The sequence below is a fragment of the Ceratosolen solmsi genome, unplaced genomic scaffold (genome assembly GCF_000503995.2).
Source record: "Ceratosolen solmsi marchali unplaced genomic scaffold, CerSol_1.0 scaffold6, whole genome shotgun sequence".
Taxonomy (NCBI): Eukaryota; Metazoa; Arthropoda; class Insecta; order Hymenoptera; family Agaonidae; genus Ceratosolen; species Ceratosolen solmsi.
This window is the reverse complement of record NW_011948414.1, coordinates 12,175,191-12,193,692: the sequence shown is the minus strand read 5'-3', so window position 1 is coordinate 12,193,692 and position 18,502 is coordinate 12,175,191. Positions and strand designations below refer to the sequence as shown.

General features: G+C 20.4%; 1 protein-coding gene and 1 non-coding gene across 2 annotated transcripts; both read left to right on the top strand.

Annotated features, from left to right (window-relative positions):
• The first annotated feature begins 1,423 nt into the window (after positions 1-1,423).
• LOC105368108 (annexin B9) lies at positions 1,424-9,403 on the top strand. Its single transcript, XM_011507024.1, has 7 exons — positions 1,424-1,520; positions 2,257-2,303; positions 3,682-4,063; positions 4,478-4,557; positions 6,253-6,499; positions 7,862-8,043; positions 9,313-9,403. Exons 2-7 carry the CDS (start codon positions 2,274-2,276, stop codon positions 9,361-9,363), a joined length of 972 nt encoding a protein of 323 aa, XP_011505326.1. The 5' UTR covers positions 1,424-1,520; positions 2,257-2,273; the 3' UTR covers positions 9,364-9,403.
• Positions 9,404-17,263: 7,860 nt separating this feature from the next.
• Positions 17,264-17,336, top strand: TRNAV-UAC (transfer RNA valine (anticodon UAC)). Its single transcript has one exon. It is a non-coding gene; the product is annotated as a tRNA-Val (tRNA).
• Positions 17,337-18,502: the final 1,166 nt, after the last annotated feature.

The window sequence follows — 18,502 nt, the reverse complement described above, 5'->3', positions numbered from 1 at the left end:
AAATTGACAATTAATAATCACTTATACTTCCAGTTTCAGAAGAGAATTTGCAAGCTTTATAATTAGAAAAGAAAAAAAATAGAAAAACTGTATTTTGAAGTACTAGTGATTTCTATTCAAGTTTGATGTATCAATTATTAAACGGTTGATAAAAATAATCGAACTATACAGATTTTTTATTTCAAATTATGTATTTTAATATTTCCAAATAATATTTCAAAGATTTTTTATTTATGAATTTTATAAAATTATATCTTTTATAACTATTATCAATTTTATTTATTTGAAAATTAAGTTACGAAAATTGGTTTTTATAATTATAAAATATATAAAATCTTAAAAAATTAAATATTAAAACGGTCCTCAAGGTTTTCATTAATTATATATACATATAATGGTTATTTGATATTTAACCAAGACAATAACTACTAAAATGATTTCTGTTAATAATTATAATCATTCTCCATTATTAAAATTACTGAATAAGGATAAGTTAATAACCGAAAGTATTTAATAAAATTACACGAGATAGTAAGTCTCAAATAATAACTTGTAACAGAAAGTTATCTATTGCATAGATTACACTCACATATGGATCCTTTTATTAAATAAAAAAGAATATAAATCTATTTACAGTTAAAAATCTTATAATATTATTTCTGAATCCAAGACTAGAAATAGTTTTATGTTGCTATTAAAAAATACACATTTCATATATAAAATATATACCACTATATACTACTCAATAGTTAACTAAAATATACGAAAAAAACTTCAAAAACAAAAACTTCGAGTTATGATAAAAGGAAAATAGATTACAACAAAAATTACTGAGCCAAAATTTAAACATTAGATATTTAATATATAAAAATTGAAAAAGTAATCCTTTTGAATATTTTTAATTATATTAATACATTTTATATTTTAATATTTGAAATAAAATAAGTTTGTGTATAATTAAAACAATGGAAATATATTATAAAAGAAAGAATTAATTATGATTAATGAAATCTAATATAAAATCGGGTAATGTAAAGAAAAAGATATATATATAAGATATATATAATTAAAAATTTTAAGATAATATAATAATTATGAAAGTTTTTGTTTTATATAAAACCCAGTGGGATAAATTTTATTATGTTTAGAGATCATCGTTAGATACATTGAAGAAAGAGAGCGAGAGAGAAAGAGAGAGCGCGCGCGCGAGAGAAAGCAAGAACGCGAGAGAAAGCGAGAGAGAAGAGAAATTTATATTTTTATAATTTTACTACATCGAACCTAATTTTTTAATTTATTATTTTTAATTTTAATATAAATTCTTCTATATTAACCGAAAATGTTATGCATAAATATCAAAGCTATAAACATTAAAAATCTAAAGCGAAGTAATCAGTCATTGTATGCCAATTCTATCCCATCTCCCCACTCCTATGATTATAGTGCATAGTATATTCACTTAATTTAACTTAGTTTGGTAGCGACATCTTTTATAGTCAGTGTTATCAGAAGCCAAATTGGTAAGTCATTAAATATGATCTGTTTTTAATTTATATTAAAAGTTACTTGTTTTATATAAGCATTAGTCAAGCTTAAAATGCAGATTGTATATGAAAACAAATTTGCCAACGTATCGCCCAACCTAACCTACTTTCAACTATATGATATTACGATCAGACCATATATAACAGTGTTGCTAAACAAGATGCAAATAAGATAAATGTCAGCCAGCTTTTATTAATTTGATGCTTGCCGAATATAGTTTTAATTTATAGTTCGATACTACTACTTTTAAATTTAATTGTACTGATTAATTAAATTATATTCCTGGTGCTTCAAATTAATATAGCTTGCAAATATATAGATCTATGATTCACTAGTTATTGGGAAAAGTAATTAGTTGTACTGTTTACAATTCCCGTAGATTATGTACTAAAGAATACATATCACTTATATATTCAATTCAAATTCTATATTTTATAAAATAATTGTGTTAGTATTTAGAAATATAAACGATTGAAAGAGAAAATAATATAAATCAATGAATATACTTTGCTAATATTTAAAATTAATAAGGAAAAAATATAAATGAGTATTGAAATTTTTTAGTAACTATTAAGAATTTTATCGATATTAGAACATAAAAATAATACGAAGGTCAATAGATTCGATTTATAATGGATTGCACTATAAAGTACTTTGAGTATTGAAGAATGTTAAGAATATATTTTTTTAATTACAATTGCACTTTTACAGAATATAATAGCAGTACCATGTCGGCTTCACAGTATTATCATATACAGGTCAGTACATTATAAAATTCAAGTTTAAACTAAATTAACAATTAAAATAAATAAAATCACAGAAATTAATATAATAATGTTTTTATTTTTAAAATAATCAAAACATCTGATTTATTACAATAAATATAATATTTGATATATTAAAATATGTCATGAAACTTCCAACTGTTTAAGACTTAAAAAAATATATTGTAATTAAGTAATATAAATGTGGTTTTTAACTTTCATTAATAATAATTATATTTCATAATACGCATTTAAACAAATCTTCAAATATTTAGAAACTAATATTTACGAATATGTATAAATAGTATTTTATAATAAATATACACTTGTTCTTTGATAATTTAAATTAAAATTAACATAAAAAAAATTGTTGACAAAAAAATATGATAAAAAAATATAATAATAAAACTTGAGCACCAACAATTATTTTTATTATTTAGAATAAAAAATTCGAAAAATGAATTTTTTATAAAAACATTATATTATATGCTATTGAAATAAAAAATATATTTGAGAAATATATTTGCGATATAATAGATTTAATTTAAAATTACATAATTTAAAAAATTATTTAAAAACTGTTAAATATGTTAAATAAAATATGAATATTCTCTAGAACATTCATTTTAATATAATTTTAATAATTAAATAATTCGATTTATTGATTTATCAGATCACCTTTGTCAATTTTTCTGAATATATATTTAACAAATACACATATCAAATTTAATTAAAATTGTTATTATTAATATTAAAATTGTATATGTTTGGATTAAAGTTCATCCTAGAATTAAGTAAATAACAAAATATGAAATGGACGATAAAACATAGTTATAGTAATTAATAAACGTAGATTCATATAAACAACTGAATGTTTACGTATTACGATCCTAAATGTATTTTTGCTGTTACTAATTTCTTTATTGCACATATTCTTTGTTACTAATATTGAATATTATTAGTAATGTATTTTTACTAATAAAAATGCATTTTTATTAATACATTTTCGAATTGTCATGTTTATTAGTTGTAGAATCATAAAGAAAAAAATTATATAAAATAGATTAGAAAAACTTTATAATAAAAAATGACACGTTAAATTTTATACATGTTTTTATTATAATTTGTTGTAAATAATGTAGATATATTAATTTTATAAATCATTCATATTTATTTTTCACTTCTAATTGATTTTTAATAATTTATATTTTTCTTTTAATTGAGTACTTCTACTGTTTGTTGAATAAATAATTTTAAATTAATTTAAGTATTACAAATTTTAAAAATCCATTAGAGTTACCAATATTACTATATTTTGAAAACTTTATGTATGTACATAAATATGTATATAATATATATTGTTTTAATCTAGTGCACGCCCACTGTTTATCCTGCTGATCCATTTGATCCTGAAGCTGACGCTGAAATACTACGCAATGCAATGAAAGGATTTGGTACTGATGAGCGCACCATTATAGATATTCTTGCTCATCGAGGTGTTGTTCAACGTCTTGAGATCGCCGATAAATTCAAAACTATGTATGGTAAAGACCTTATCTCAGATCTTAAATCTGAATTAGGTGGAAATTTGGAGACTACAATTATTGCGATGATGACGCCTTTGCCTGAATTTTATGCAAAAGAACTGCATGATGCTATTAGCGGTGCAGGAACCGACGAAGAAACCATTATAGAGATTCTTGCGTCTCTTAGTAATTATGGTATTAAGACTATCTCCGAGGTTTATAAAAATAGTGAGTTTTCTATTCCTATAAGTAACTACTTTTAGCTACTGTATAAGCAACCTATCACTGTTAAATTATATTTAATTAAACTAAGAATTGTTTCTATTAATGTTCACAAAAGTTTTTAAAATGATATTAGATTTGATTAAGAAAATCTATAATATGGAAACAAATTTTTCTAGTTGTTTAATGTTAATAATTTATTAAAAATTCGGTATCTATTATTCATCCAAAATAAGTATAAATCAATGTATATTACTGCAAGATACATAAAACATTTGAAACTTATAACATTGGATATACAGAATTACTTATAATTGGTATGTCTCAGAAGACTATGATATGAATAATATATAACGCTTTAAAAATTATTTAAAATATAAAAAGTTTACCTGTTTAATTAATATTTTATTTTTATATCAGAGTATGGTAATGATCTCGAAAGTGATATCAGAGGTGATACTTCTGGACATTTTCAAAGATTGCTTGTATCTCTTTGCTGCGTAAGTATTGCAAAGTTTAAAAAAATATTTAAAATTAGCTATAATACAAATATTTATATATTATTTTATTTCTCAATTATCGATTATTTAACTTAAATATTCATAGTGATTATTTATAAATATGTCTAATATAATTAATAACCAAATTAATAACTGATTTTTCGAAATTAACATAATTAAATTAATTAATCTAATTAATTAAAATTATTTTGTAATTATTATATTATAATATTTTCTTTTAACTATATAAAATAACAATTAAAGATTATTTTATGTTTTTATTGTTCGTACTTTAATATAACGTATGTGATACAAATTTGGTATGATAATGATATGTAATTATCAAATTTTTTATATATTAACAAATTTATATTTGAATTTTTACAATGTATAAATTATAACAAAAACATAATTATATAATTGATATATGTTTCAAGTCATATTCAAAACTTAAACTAAAATATATTTATAGCTTATTTGACTACTTAATTAGCGATCAGTTGAAATCAAATAAATAAAATAAAATAAAATAAATAAAATTGAAATTATTCCATTTTATAAAATATAATGTATTACATGCATAATATATTTGCAATTAAGAACATTTTATGGACTATATTATTGAAATGATTAAAATCATATTAGTCACTGTTTTTAAATTTTATACATCGTTTTAGAATAATCGAATATTTTTACAAAACTATAGTAATACATATTATGTTTGTATTATTCATGAATTTAATTATATCATTTCATTTAAATATATTATTTTGTTAATTTATCTTTGCATACACTATATAACAATACAAATTCTAACTTGTTTCTTATTTTTAGAATCTAAATATAAATAAAAATATATTTTTTAATATTAATATTAAAACTTAATTACATTTATTAACTTGTAATAAATAAAAGTTTCCTTTTATTTATATTTCTGAATTTGTCACTGTAAACATTACATTTATATTTACAATTGTTCTTAATAAAATAGAATTTTTGTATTATTAAGTTTATATAAAAGAATTCTATTATTTTAAAAAATACCTGCTGTGTATAACATTTATTATATTTATTACACTATTATACTTCATTGAAATATAAAATTCATGTTTAATACGTTTTTATATTAATTTGTCATTTTTAATATAAAGAATAATATAATAGACAATTATTATTTATTTATTATTTTATTTGAATATACTTTTTTTATAAATAAATTTTTTTATTTGTATAAATCTTATGAAATAAATGATATAAAATAATTTAGATGTATATACATAATTATAATCAATAAATCTAAGTTTATTAAATTATATTTCTTTAAAAGGTTAATTTTTAAAGAATATGCATAATTATTGGTTTTTAAGTTAAATGCAGAATCGATTCTATAGTATTTTATATATATTAATGAAATGTTCTAACTTGTTTCATAACTATATATGTATTTACTTTTATTCCTTATTTATTACTTATTTTATTAAGGATAAGGAATTGATAATAGAGAATATATAAATCGATGGAATGACGATTTTTTTTTGTTAGTAATTGTATATTAAAATAGAACTATAAATAAAAATACACAAATATTAAAATGAAATTTACGATAAATTGGAAAATAATCGTCTTGACTATTTGATATAAATTATTTCAATTATGCCATTCAAATTAATATTCAATAAATGGAATTAATTACAGGCTAATAGAAATGAAGATCCAGAAATAGACGAAACAGCGGCCGCGACTGATGCCGAAAAACTTATAGAAGCCGGCGAAGGACAGTGGGGGACTGATGAAAGTACCTTTAATGCTATTCTCATGACAAAGAGCTTCCCACAACTTCGTAAGATTTTTGATACATACAACTTGATGACTGGTAATACTATTGAAGATATTATTAAAAGTGAATTTAGTGATGATCTCAAAAGTGGATATCTTGCTGTCAGTAAGTATATATGATGACTAAAAAATTTTTATTAATAAATCATTTAGTTATATACAACATCGTTAAAAGTTTAATTTAAATATATTTGCTAGCTTAAGTCTTCAATTTAAACTCAATATGATTTAATAAAATTTAATATTACAATCAGTAAGTCAATAAATTTTGTTGTTTATAAATAATATACGAGTGATCTAAGGTTTATATTTTTTACTTTTAATCATTTTTATCATAAGCATTATTACATTTATTTATATTACATGACTATCCTTATTGTTAAATTATGAGACTAATGGTATAATTCATATTATTTTAATAACAGTTTTTACGAATTGATATAAATTTATAATTTAAAATATAATTTCCATATTTTTACAATAATATTGTATGTTACAATTCTTATATATAAAATTGTAATACAGTTTCACTTTATTTGTACAATTTAACATTACAATTTAATGTAATTTAATGATAATTTAAATAATGTCACTATAGTATAGCTATGTGTATAATTATGTTCCTGTAAAGAAAGTATAAATTATATCAAAGTTATATTGATATTATAAATTTTATTAAATAACAAAAGTATTTAAAACTAATTTTGAAAATTGTTTATAATTTTTAGATTTTTACGTATTTTATTAATTAAATTTAGTTCCAAATATATGAAAATTTATTTGAAATTGTTATTACTATTGAACAAATTAAAATTTTTTGTATTACTAGTAAATTTCTTAACGTTAGGATAATTAAAACAAAATATATTTTATCAGTACTAAGTACAAATAACAATCTCCGTCTAAATAGCATTTGTAAAGGTCTATATTTATTTATGAAACACAGAAAGAATATATTTTATTGTTTCCTTTATTTGTGTTATAACAAAACACTAATGCGTTTGAAGTACCTAAAAATTTCTTGTAGATGCAAAAATATTTTGAATGTAAATATCAATTAAGAATAATTATTAGTTACTACAAAATTCTAAGTAAATAACACTGTTTTATTCTATGATTAGATTTCTATTTGAGACTGGAGCACATCCATTACAATTGATTTTATTTAAAATTATCGGATTGAAATTAATTAAATTATTGTTATATTACAATGGCTTAAGAACATGGTATAAGAAATACATAGACAGAGGTAATAAAATATATTTAGAACGGGCACTGAAGTAGGTTGTAGCACAATAGTTATTGTTAACTCAATGAAAAGTCATTTGTAAGAAAATTTATTAAAAAAAAAAATTCTTTAATTTCTAATGAAAATATTATATGTATGCAGACGATAAATAATTATAAAATAATTAAATATTCATATTAAAATAAAATCAATGCCTAATACGTAGTAATAATTTTATAGTAAGATGTGCTTGCGATAAAACTAAGTACTTTGCCAAAAGATTAAAGCATGCCATGAAAGGCATGGGAACAACTGACAACACACTAATACGAATAATTGTAGCACGCTCAGAAATTGATTTAGGTGACATAAAGGAAAGCTATGAAGAAAAATATGGTACCCAGCTAGCTGCAGATATTGACGTAAGTTTCATAAATATTTTGTAAATATTAAAACTAAAATAAAATAAGTTCATTATTCTTATTAATTCCTTTCATATTTTATTATTTATATTTCTTTTTTGTCTGTGTTGAAGTTGAAAGAAGTGTTCGAATGATAATATTAGATACAAAAATTACGTTAATGTAAAACTTAAAGGCATTATCTAAATAAATTGTTCAATTATATTTTTAATTGAAACAATAGTAACGAATAATGATACTTACTAGAGAACAATTATTTTGAAATTTAAAAAAAAAAATATTTTTATAAATGAGAAGCTAAAATCGTAATTTTCTAGCTTTTCTTTTATTAGTAAATACAAATATTTTATAGATTTATGAATAATTAATGTAATTATAAATACATTAATCTAATCTCTAATTAAAATCATTTATGTATTTATTACGAGAAATAAGCTATGTTATTGTTATTTCTTCAAGATATATATAAATACAAAATAAAAGTATTGAATTTCAGTACAATACAAATTCTACATATAATGTATAAATTCTTAAAAAAGTATAAATAATTTATATAATCCACTTTTTCTAGAAATGTGCATTTATATGAACATCAAATAATTTTATTATCAAACATGAATTTGAATAAAAGTTAAATTTGATTTGAAATGATTGCATATGTATTAATAAAATTTATAAAATGTGTGAAAATAATGTATAATAATATTTCTAATGCCAATTTGAATTAATTTTGATCTATGGGTAAAAAATAAAATAATACTATAAATATTGAATATTGGTAATTTGTTCATTAATATTCAAACGCATATTTCTAAACCGAATAACAGTCATTCATTAATATAATATAATATAAATAATGTATATAAAAGATCGATTATATAATTATTTATTTTCATGGTATATTAATCCAATTGATAAAAATGTATACTATGGCAAATTCTAAATTTGTAGTATCTTTTTACAATATTTTAGTATTTTATGGTATCTTCTTAAAGTCAATAAGCATTTAAGCACTTCAAAATTTAATATAAAACTGTATTATTTTTTTTAGATCAGAATTTTAAATAGAACATGAAAATTGTTTTTTTTACATATTGAAAATGAAGAAAATTCATTTGAAATATTGAAATTTTATTTTTAAGTTTTAAATATATAACAAAAGTCATCTTTAAAACTATTAATTTTTCAACATTATTGATTATTCTTAATATATATTCACTTTTATTCTGCTTATAAACACCATCCTTTTTTAACGGCAATCAATTTCAGGATGACTGTTCAGGAGACTACAAGAAACTATTACTTACTCTGCTTGGATGAAATGATGAATCACACAAGTGATTAAATAAATACAAAAAAAGAAAAAAAAATAACTACGTTCACCTATATTTTTATTATTGCTTAATTAGCGTACAATTTATTTGAATAAATTTACTTTGTAAATAATTATGTACTTCAGTAACATAATTATGGATTTAATACTATAAAATATGCTGTAGTTTATATAATGAATTTATATTCTGAACAGTATTCTGCATAATTATCTTTTTTTTTTACATAAAAATTATATTATCCTTATTAACTTTATTTAATGAAAGAAATTAACACAATTCATTTAATTGAACTTATAAAAATATGTATGATAATACGTTAAACATTCATGAATAAAGTAAAAATTAATGCAATACTATAATGTACTGTATACATAATACCCTTGTGAATCTTTTTAAAAAACGCATAATCTAACTAAAGTGTTTACTTAGATAAGAACAAAAAATAAGTTTTTTTTTAATATTCATTTAATCGATCAACTTATTAAATTTACATAATATTAAAATAAATATGCTTCTACAATTTAACTTGAATACAGTGATAAAGCCAAAGAATTAAAAATATGTATGTCATATAAATGTATATTAAAAATTTGTATATTTAATTTATTACAAATGTTAATATTTAATTATAAAATTTTAGTAGGTTATGCGTATATATGATCCATAAAAAAATATATTTTTATATCAATTATTTCAAAGTGCTTACTGGATATTTTTCGTTACAATTTATAAACGATTCAAATAATATTATGAAAAATATTTATATACATACCTACTCTAACAATTTTAAGAAACTTTCTGCGTGTTAAACCAGAAAAACTAATTATTCATATATCATTTCATGCATCTTTTAGTCTTTTAATATATATCGTATCTATATTTTTCTTAATTCAAGATAAACATTTATATCAATATATGATAGATATGTTTTAATAAATAAATATTGTTGAAAAAATTTCGGAAAATAGTTGTAATACGATAACGTATAAAGTATAAATTAAAAGAGAAAGTTATCTAGAAAATGCTACTATTCGAAAAATTATAACTTGATAAAGTTATTAAATATAAAATTGCATTAATTTAAACAGTTAACATTTATTATAATATGGTGTCGTTCAAAATATGAAATCAATTTATATAATTTATTAATTTCCGAGTTAAGATTCTTCATTATACGCCTTGGTGCCTTTACTCAATACTCTGAAAGTAATTCTTTGTATTATCTTGTTTCTGCACTAATCTATTATATATTAAGTTTTATATATTTTTTAAAACGAATATTATTAATTATTTGTTACATAAATTTAATACACTATAGCAGATAGTTTGTTACCAAATTAAAACTATATTTGAGCAATAATCTGATAATTAATTTATTCATGGGTATTTAAATATATTGATATAAAACCAAATAATGAGACCTCAATTATTATTATTAATATTATTATTATTAGAAGTATATATCTGCTTTTAATATGCAATTAAAACTTAGTATTAGAAAATATTTATAAATAATTATATCGTTTAAAAAATGTTTTAATCGATAAAATTATTTTATAATAAATTTTAAAATTAGAATGAAACTGTAATAATTTAGTCTATTGAATTTTTATCTTAATGTTACCTATTAAATTTTCTTATTAAATAATAGATATTATTAGATATTAAAGAGCAGATAGAGTAAAACATTTGATCTATCATTAAATTATCGAAAATAATAATTAAATTTCTTTTAAAAATATTTTTCAGAATGATTGCTCCAATGATTTCAAAAGGCTTCTTATTGCACTATTGAATTAACATTATATATGTTTTTCAAGATTACTGTATAATGGACTATAATTTTTATAAAATTTGTCAATAAATACATTATTACTCCAAAACAAAGTAAAATTTTTGTATTTTTTAATAATTCTTAACCTTTCTTTAAACAACTATTATAATTTTTTACAAACAAAATTTAATCGATATCGGATGCAATAATATGAAATCATTATTAATTAAAATCTAGCCGAAAGGAGATTATGTTTCATTAAAAGTTTGATTAATAGTTATTATGAAATTTTCAATGACTAATTATATATGACGAATAATCGGTAGGATTACTTAGTAAAAATATGCGTGAATAGATTATTAAAAAAAAAAACGTATCTTGATATAAACATAAGTTTTTTAAGCTTAAAGAGAATCTTCAAATAGAATAAAACGAAATTTATTCAATTCGATAGATTTAAATAATTTGAAATACAAAAATATATAGCAAGTCAATCATATAATTAATATTTGAATTTAAATTATAACTTATATAAATTACTAAATTAAAAATATAATTAATTTTAGATAAATGCAAATAAAATGAATTATATTACTTATTGTATTTTAATTTTTTGATTATGAAGAAAATATAATAAAATTAAAAAAAAACAAAAATTTATATAATGTATAGTTAAGAGATGACCTTGGTTAAAACATATGGTATTAATATGAATAATTTAATGGAAACATTGATTTTATATATCGATATAAATAATAAATATTTTGGTGAGATGCTGCTTTATTTTAATATCAAAATATCAAGAAATAAATAATAGTTAAGGTAAGCTACATTACGAATAGACAGAGCAGGAGAAGTTACCTTATTTAACTTCAAGAAAATAATTTTTTATTTAAGTATTAATTTTGTATATAGCAATTAAGATTTTTTAGAGATACTATGTGATTTTAATAACAAAATATGTTTTCATGTATCAAGCATTGCATTTTTATTAATACAATGTCTTACTTTATTTTAGAGAGGATATTTTTAAGTTGTTCGGGTGAATGCTCTCACGTATTTATGTTCTTTTAGATAGATTATTTTTTTATTAGGACTTTTTTATTAGGAAGATTAATGGTCCATAGCTATAACACATAGGCATAGTTCGTTAGATGTCCCATTTTTGTAAGAGACATTTTATTTCTGCATTCACATAATTTAAATGAAATTGAAGGATAAATGTTGAATTATATTTGAAAACATCGATTTTTCTGTCAGCTAAATTATTACATTACGCATTTGCAAAGAAGTTAATTCGATAATAATTTTATTACAGTCAAATGTTTTGTATTAAGATACTATGTCTTAAAACAATTTCTTACTTATTTCAAATAATGTATCAGATAATAACCGTCTTCTACAATTTCATTTAGGACATATTTGATATATTTGAGTATTGGGACAGTTATCCAATTTTCTCTGTTTTTATAATTATTTGTCAATACAATTTCTTATCTTGAATACTTTAAAAATAATTATTATTCATTAAATTAATTAATTTTTTACAATTGTGAGAATTATAAAATATTATAAATAATAAAATAATAATAATAATATAATTTTACGTTAGCGACAAGTATTTTCACTATATACATTAGTTACAACTGTTAAGATATGTTCTGTAATGTGAGTTAGGTAAAAACGTTATATGAAATATTTATAAGAGAATCAAATTCACTATACTATTAAACTTTTTTTTAGTTTTATAATAAATTATACTATTTTTTCTCGCTTATTAAATTGTTAAATATCTGTATTTTCTACTACTTTTTAGACAATTAAAAAAAATATATAACTTTTCCAATTATTGAATGTTTTTATTTATTTGCTATTTTCATTTTTAGTTTATTCCCAAAATAATAACATAGACATGTTATTATTGTTTGTTAATTTTAGCAAAAGAATTACAATAGAATTGCAATGTTGTCGTCAGTGAAGAGGCATGTAAAAGAGTGCATAATAATAGAAAATAGGAATGTTGCTAATACTTGAATCTCTTACTATCACTATCATCTATGTTAATAGCAACATTATACTTTTATAAATAATAATTCTCATATAAATATTAGAATGTTTGCATATATGAGTGGTTTACATTTAATAGATCAAAAAATTACGAATATTGGATCAAGATTTTCGTAGACAAATTCTAGACAACTATTCTCGCTTATAAACAGATTACGTAACAGTGGTTTGATGATTTATCTAAATACTAAACATAAGTTAAAAATTTAATGCATATAAAATTAATATCTGATAAATATATGTCTTATAACGAGATGAAGTGGAGATTGGAAAGTATATTTCGGAATATATATATGCTTTAAATTTGAAGCATTGAATTTCTAAATCCAAAACGTAGATTCCGCCCACAAACATTCAATTTGTCAACAATACTGGCTAAATTAATTAGTTTATATACTTACAAACTATAAAAGATTAATTTTTTAATGTATAAAAAAAAATATATAAATTACATTTTATTGAGCAACAAGTATCAATACTTTATCGATCTTTTTATTCTAAGAGGTCAAAAACAATCTTTCTTTTTGTAAAAAAATTGAAGAAAAATAGATTAGTGGAATTTACAAAGCTAATTGTAATATAAAAGGATGTCTATAAAATAAAGTTTTTTTCGTGTTTTTTGTGGTACCTATTAATGTATGTTCAAATTTATTTACGTTCTAATTTCGGCTCTAAAACTAAATTATGGATACTGACTAAAGTTTTGTACAATGTATTATGAGTGATAAAATCATTATGATTGATTGAACTATCAGTCGAGCTGTATAAGACTAAAGTCTTATTAGTTGCCACCAATAATAAAATAAACCTTGTAATGATATTTAAAGCTGTAATAAAGTGTAATAAAGCATACTAAACTGAAGTGTTAGAAGACTATAAATAATATCTTAATATCTCAGATAACTTGTAGTAACTCATATAAACTACAAGCAGACTATCAGACTAAGCTCACTCATACAGTAAAAGTTCTCCTTGAATTCAGAATGAAAATGTTTTTTTTTTTAAATCTACAAAATATTAATGAGTGTTACAGAAATAAAGAAATTAACCACAATAATTGAAAGATCATATCCTACATTAGCAATCATGAAAAGTTTACATTTGGTTTAGTATATTGAAGAATTGGTGTACAAAAAATATAAGTACACCAAAGAATTTGATTTAATATTTTAAGATCCTCTAACTGCGGTAATATCTTGAAAAAAAAGCTATTAAAGTGAACATAACAAACGTTCTCTATTAAAGTAAATATAATCAACGTTCTATATAGTATGTGTATGATTCAAAGATTAAAATTAAGTATGTAATTACATTAGTTTGTAGTTTTGGTTATGTATATTTGTTTAATTATTAAAAATATTTTTAACGTGTGTTAAAAATTAAAACCTAAAATAATTTGAAATACAAGATAGATTAAAAAATATGCGATACTTATAAAATTCAAATAAGTATAAATATCAATTTTTATTAAATATATTCTTAAAAATTATTTAAAAAATAAATATTATGTATTATATTAATTTAAACTAAATTTATATTTTTCGTTTAATATAAACATACTTAATTGACATATTTGTTTGCTTAGAAGATTTCAATACTTTACCTTGAAAAGGATGAAATTTGTTCGACTACACTTCATATTTAAAAAAAAATTTGCAATTAATGTTTCTTTGAAGTTTATAAATTATATGATTTGTATAAACTTAAAAAAGATATTTAACAATAATTTAAATTTAAAAGAAAATTTTTTTATTTTTAAACCAATTAATTAACATTTTTCAAATAGAAATAATTTAAATATTAAAAATCAAAGTAATAAAGAAAGCACATGAAATATAAGTCTAATTTTCGAATTACAATTTTAATGAGATTTTGGTACAATAATCGCTTCAAGAAAACCGATGATGTCCGGAATACCGTAAACAGACAATTAAACTTTAGCAAGCTATATCGGTAAATTGTCGGTATTACTGGACTACTCAACTATAGAATTCAAAGTTTTATGATACGAAACAAATACGTGATAGCCTTCACGACAATCATAAATTATTTATCAAATATTAGCTTCTATTCAATTATGTATTTTCTCGATCAAAATGAAATTATGTTCAATAATTACATATATGTGTTATATGCGAGTATTTAAATGTAAGCTTTTCTTGTAGAATAATGTTTTATAAAATGTAATATTACTTATATTGAATTAGGTAGTTTAAAAGTTCTTTAATACAATGATTTATCTATGTTTTGTACACATTCTTTTAGATAAATTTAAGTTTAGCCTTTTATATCATATGCAAGTAATTTTTCGTTTCATGCGATGTATAGAGTATTAATTCGATTTAAAAAGTTTTAACATATGTTAATGAAAACATATCGTTCTCTTAAAAAAACGAATTCTAATCCATGCATAAGTCAATATGTTATGAATAATATTTATACGTGTAAATGTGTATTTGCATATATTTTTACGTGTGTGTAAATGTGTGCATATCCAATGTTCATATCCATGTACAGATCCAATATTGACGAATATTAGGCATTATTATGAAATTTATTTAGTGTTGGTACTTGATACGAATGTTCTGGAAAATTTTATAACAACGCGTAATATAAAATACTATATTCCGTTTGTCATTCTGTATATAAAAATACTTCCATATGTTTCTAATTGAATGATTTTTCACAACAGTCGAAAACAACAAGAACAGGAAAAAGTTAATATGACCAGTTGTAGACACTTTTTTAAATTTTTATATTTTTATTTTTTTATTTTTTTATTTCTCAGTCTTAGTATCTTTTCGTTTTATTAGGTTCTATTTTTCTGCACTTTTTAGTTTCATTTATCTCGTACATTCTTTAATTTACTTCTTTTTCTACTTTTTATTTACAATTCCGTCTTACCCTTTCTTTTTCTTTTTTATTCTATTTTCCTTACCACAATATTTTAATAGATATCCTTGATAAATAGCGAAGAACCCATAAAATTTCTTTTCGTACTCTGCCTTTCAACTTCTTGCCGCTTATGTAGAACCATACACAAAAAATGAAATAAAAAAATATTATTAATATTAAACCAAATAATAATGCAATTATTAAGTAGTTTAACTACTATTGATTAACATTGCATTATTTCAAATCTATAACATTAGATAATTTGTAGAGTTAAGCAATAGCTAGATAAAAATTAAAATAAACTGAAAACGGAAGTTGTATTTTTATATTATGAAACACCCACAAGCATTATCAAACTTAAGCCGTAAAAAGGATCTTGAAGGCGAATGAGAATCGACGGTGGTTAATTAGACACACTCGAAAGGTCCTTGAAAAACCAATATACGAACAAAGAAGATGTGACAAAGTAACGACCAATGTTATTAATCACACCACTAGTGTCGCTTAATTCACAATAAATTAGAACATGTAACGATTTCTACATTTTGTAGAAACAGTTTCTTCATTTTGGTTATTTGTATAATTTATACATCGATTACATTGTTTTACATTACTGGTTTATAATATATTATAAGTCTTAGTTTAAAAATTATAAAAACAATATTAAATAGCTAATTTATCTTTAACGAGTAAATAATATTTGTAGAAATTTTTAACTTTTTGAAATATTATATAAATAATTTTGTGAACATGTATATATTTCAAAATAAAAAATAATTATTGCATACATAATAAAGTTCAAATCTTATTTGATAAAATTGTTTACAGCACTTTTATACTTAATATAAATAATTCTATTCTGCTTGAATAAACAATATAAACTTTCATAAGGTTATCTAAAATAATTATAAGAGGAATAATTAAATAATAAAATTTTATATAAAAATATGATTAAATTATTTAACAATATCAGAATATAGCATTCTTATAAACGATATTAACCTAAGATTAATCATTTTTTTAATTATTTTTTATTTTTAAAATGAATAAATCTTATAGTTTATAGTAAAGAAAAATATTTTATTAAATTATGATTATATAATTTCTTTTTATGATATATTTACTAAAATAAATAAATCATAGTCATCAGGGTTCCGTGGTGTAGCGGTTATCACGTCTGCTTTACACGCAGAAGGTCGCCAGTTCGATCCTGGCCGGAATCATTTTTTTTTACTAATTTTATTACATATACATTAATTATAAAAACTGTTCATTAACAACTTTTTATCATTTTTCATTTAATAAATCGTAATCAATTTCAGTCAATAATAGTTATATAAAAAGAACATGTATATTTAATTTAGTATCTATTTGAAATATTTGTATTTGAAGAATTATGTTTAAATTCAAATAATTTAAACTATTTTTTATATTATAATATAATATAACTATTCTTATTATCCAGTATATTTACAATTTAATCATTTAATAATTTTATATTTATTTATGAATTACACAGACATTATTCAATAATTAAAAGATAAATTTTATAAACAGTAAATCAACGAATAATTACAATTATATATTTTACACATAAATTGAAAATATAAACAAAAAAGATTAAAAATTTAAACATTATATTGTGTAGAATTTTTATAAAAAAACTATGAGTATGTTACTAGTTAATAATGAACTGCAGTATTTAATAAATGTATAGTTTTAATAATAATTAAAATACTAGATAATTTGCATTGATTTAATTGCGTAATTTATACAGACTTACAATTTATGATATATTATAATAAAATATTATAAATAAATATTGAAATATGTTATTAATTACACACAATGATTTTTAGACACTTTTTTATAGTAAATTTGCAAAATAATCTTAATTTTTTCAAATTATATCTATCTAAATTTTATTTAAATATTAAATCTCAAAATTCTTAGTTAAACTGATTTAATTAGCAATTTTACCTTAAGTATATATATATATATATAATTAAAATTATCAATTATAATAAAATATAAATTTGTTACATATGTTATTGGAGTAAGATAAGAAATAGTAAATTAACATCAGAATAATTACAATGTTTCCTTATTAAATGAACTCAAAGAAAATTGAAATCAAGTAATAAAAAAACAGAAATAATTTAAAACTTTAAAATTTTGAATTGAAATTTTTATATTAATATAAGCCAATGAGTATATTGAAATTTAATCATTTATACAATTATATACAAATATCGTTTTTGATTAAAAAAAAAAATTCACAAAACTTCTTATTGTTCCAAAATCGGAATAATTTGTATCTATTATATAATCAAACATATTGATTGTTATAAATTAAATTCTCCGTCTACAGTAATGGCCTGTCCAGTCT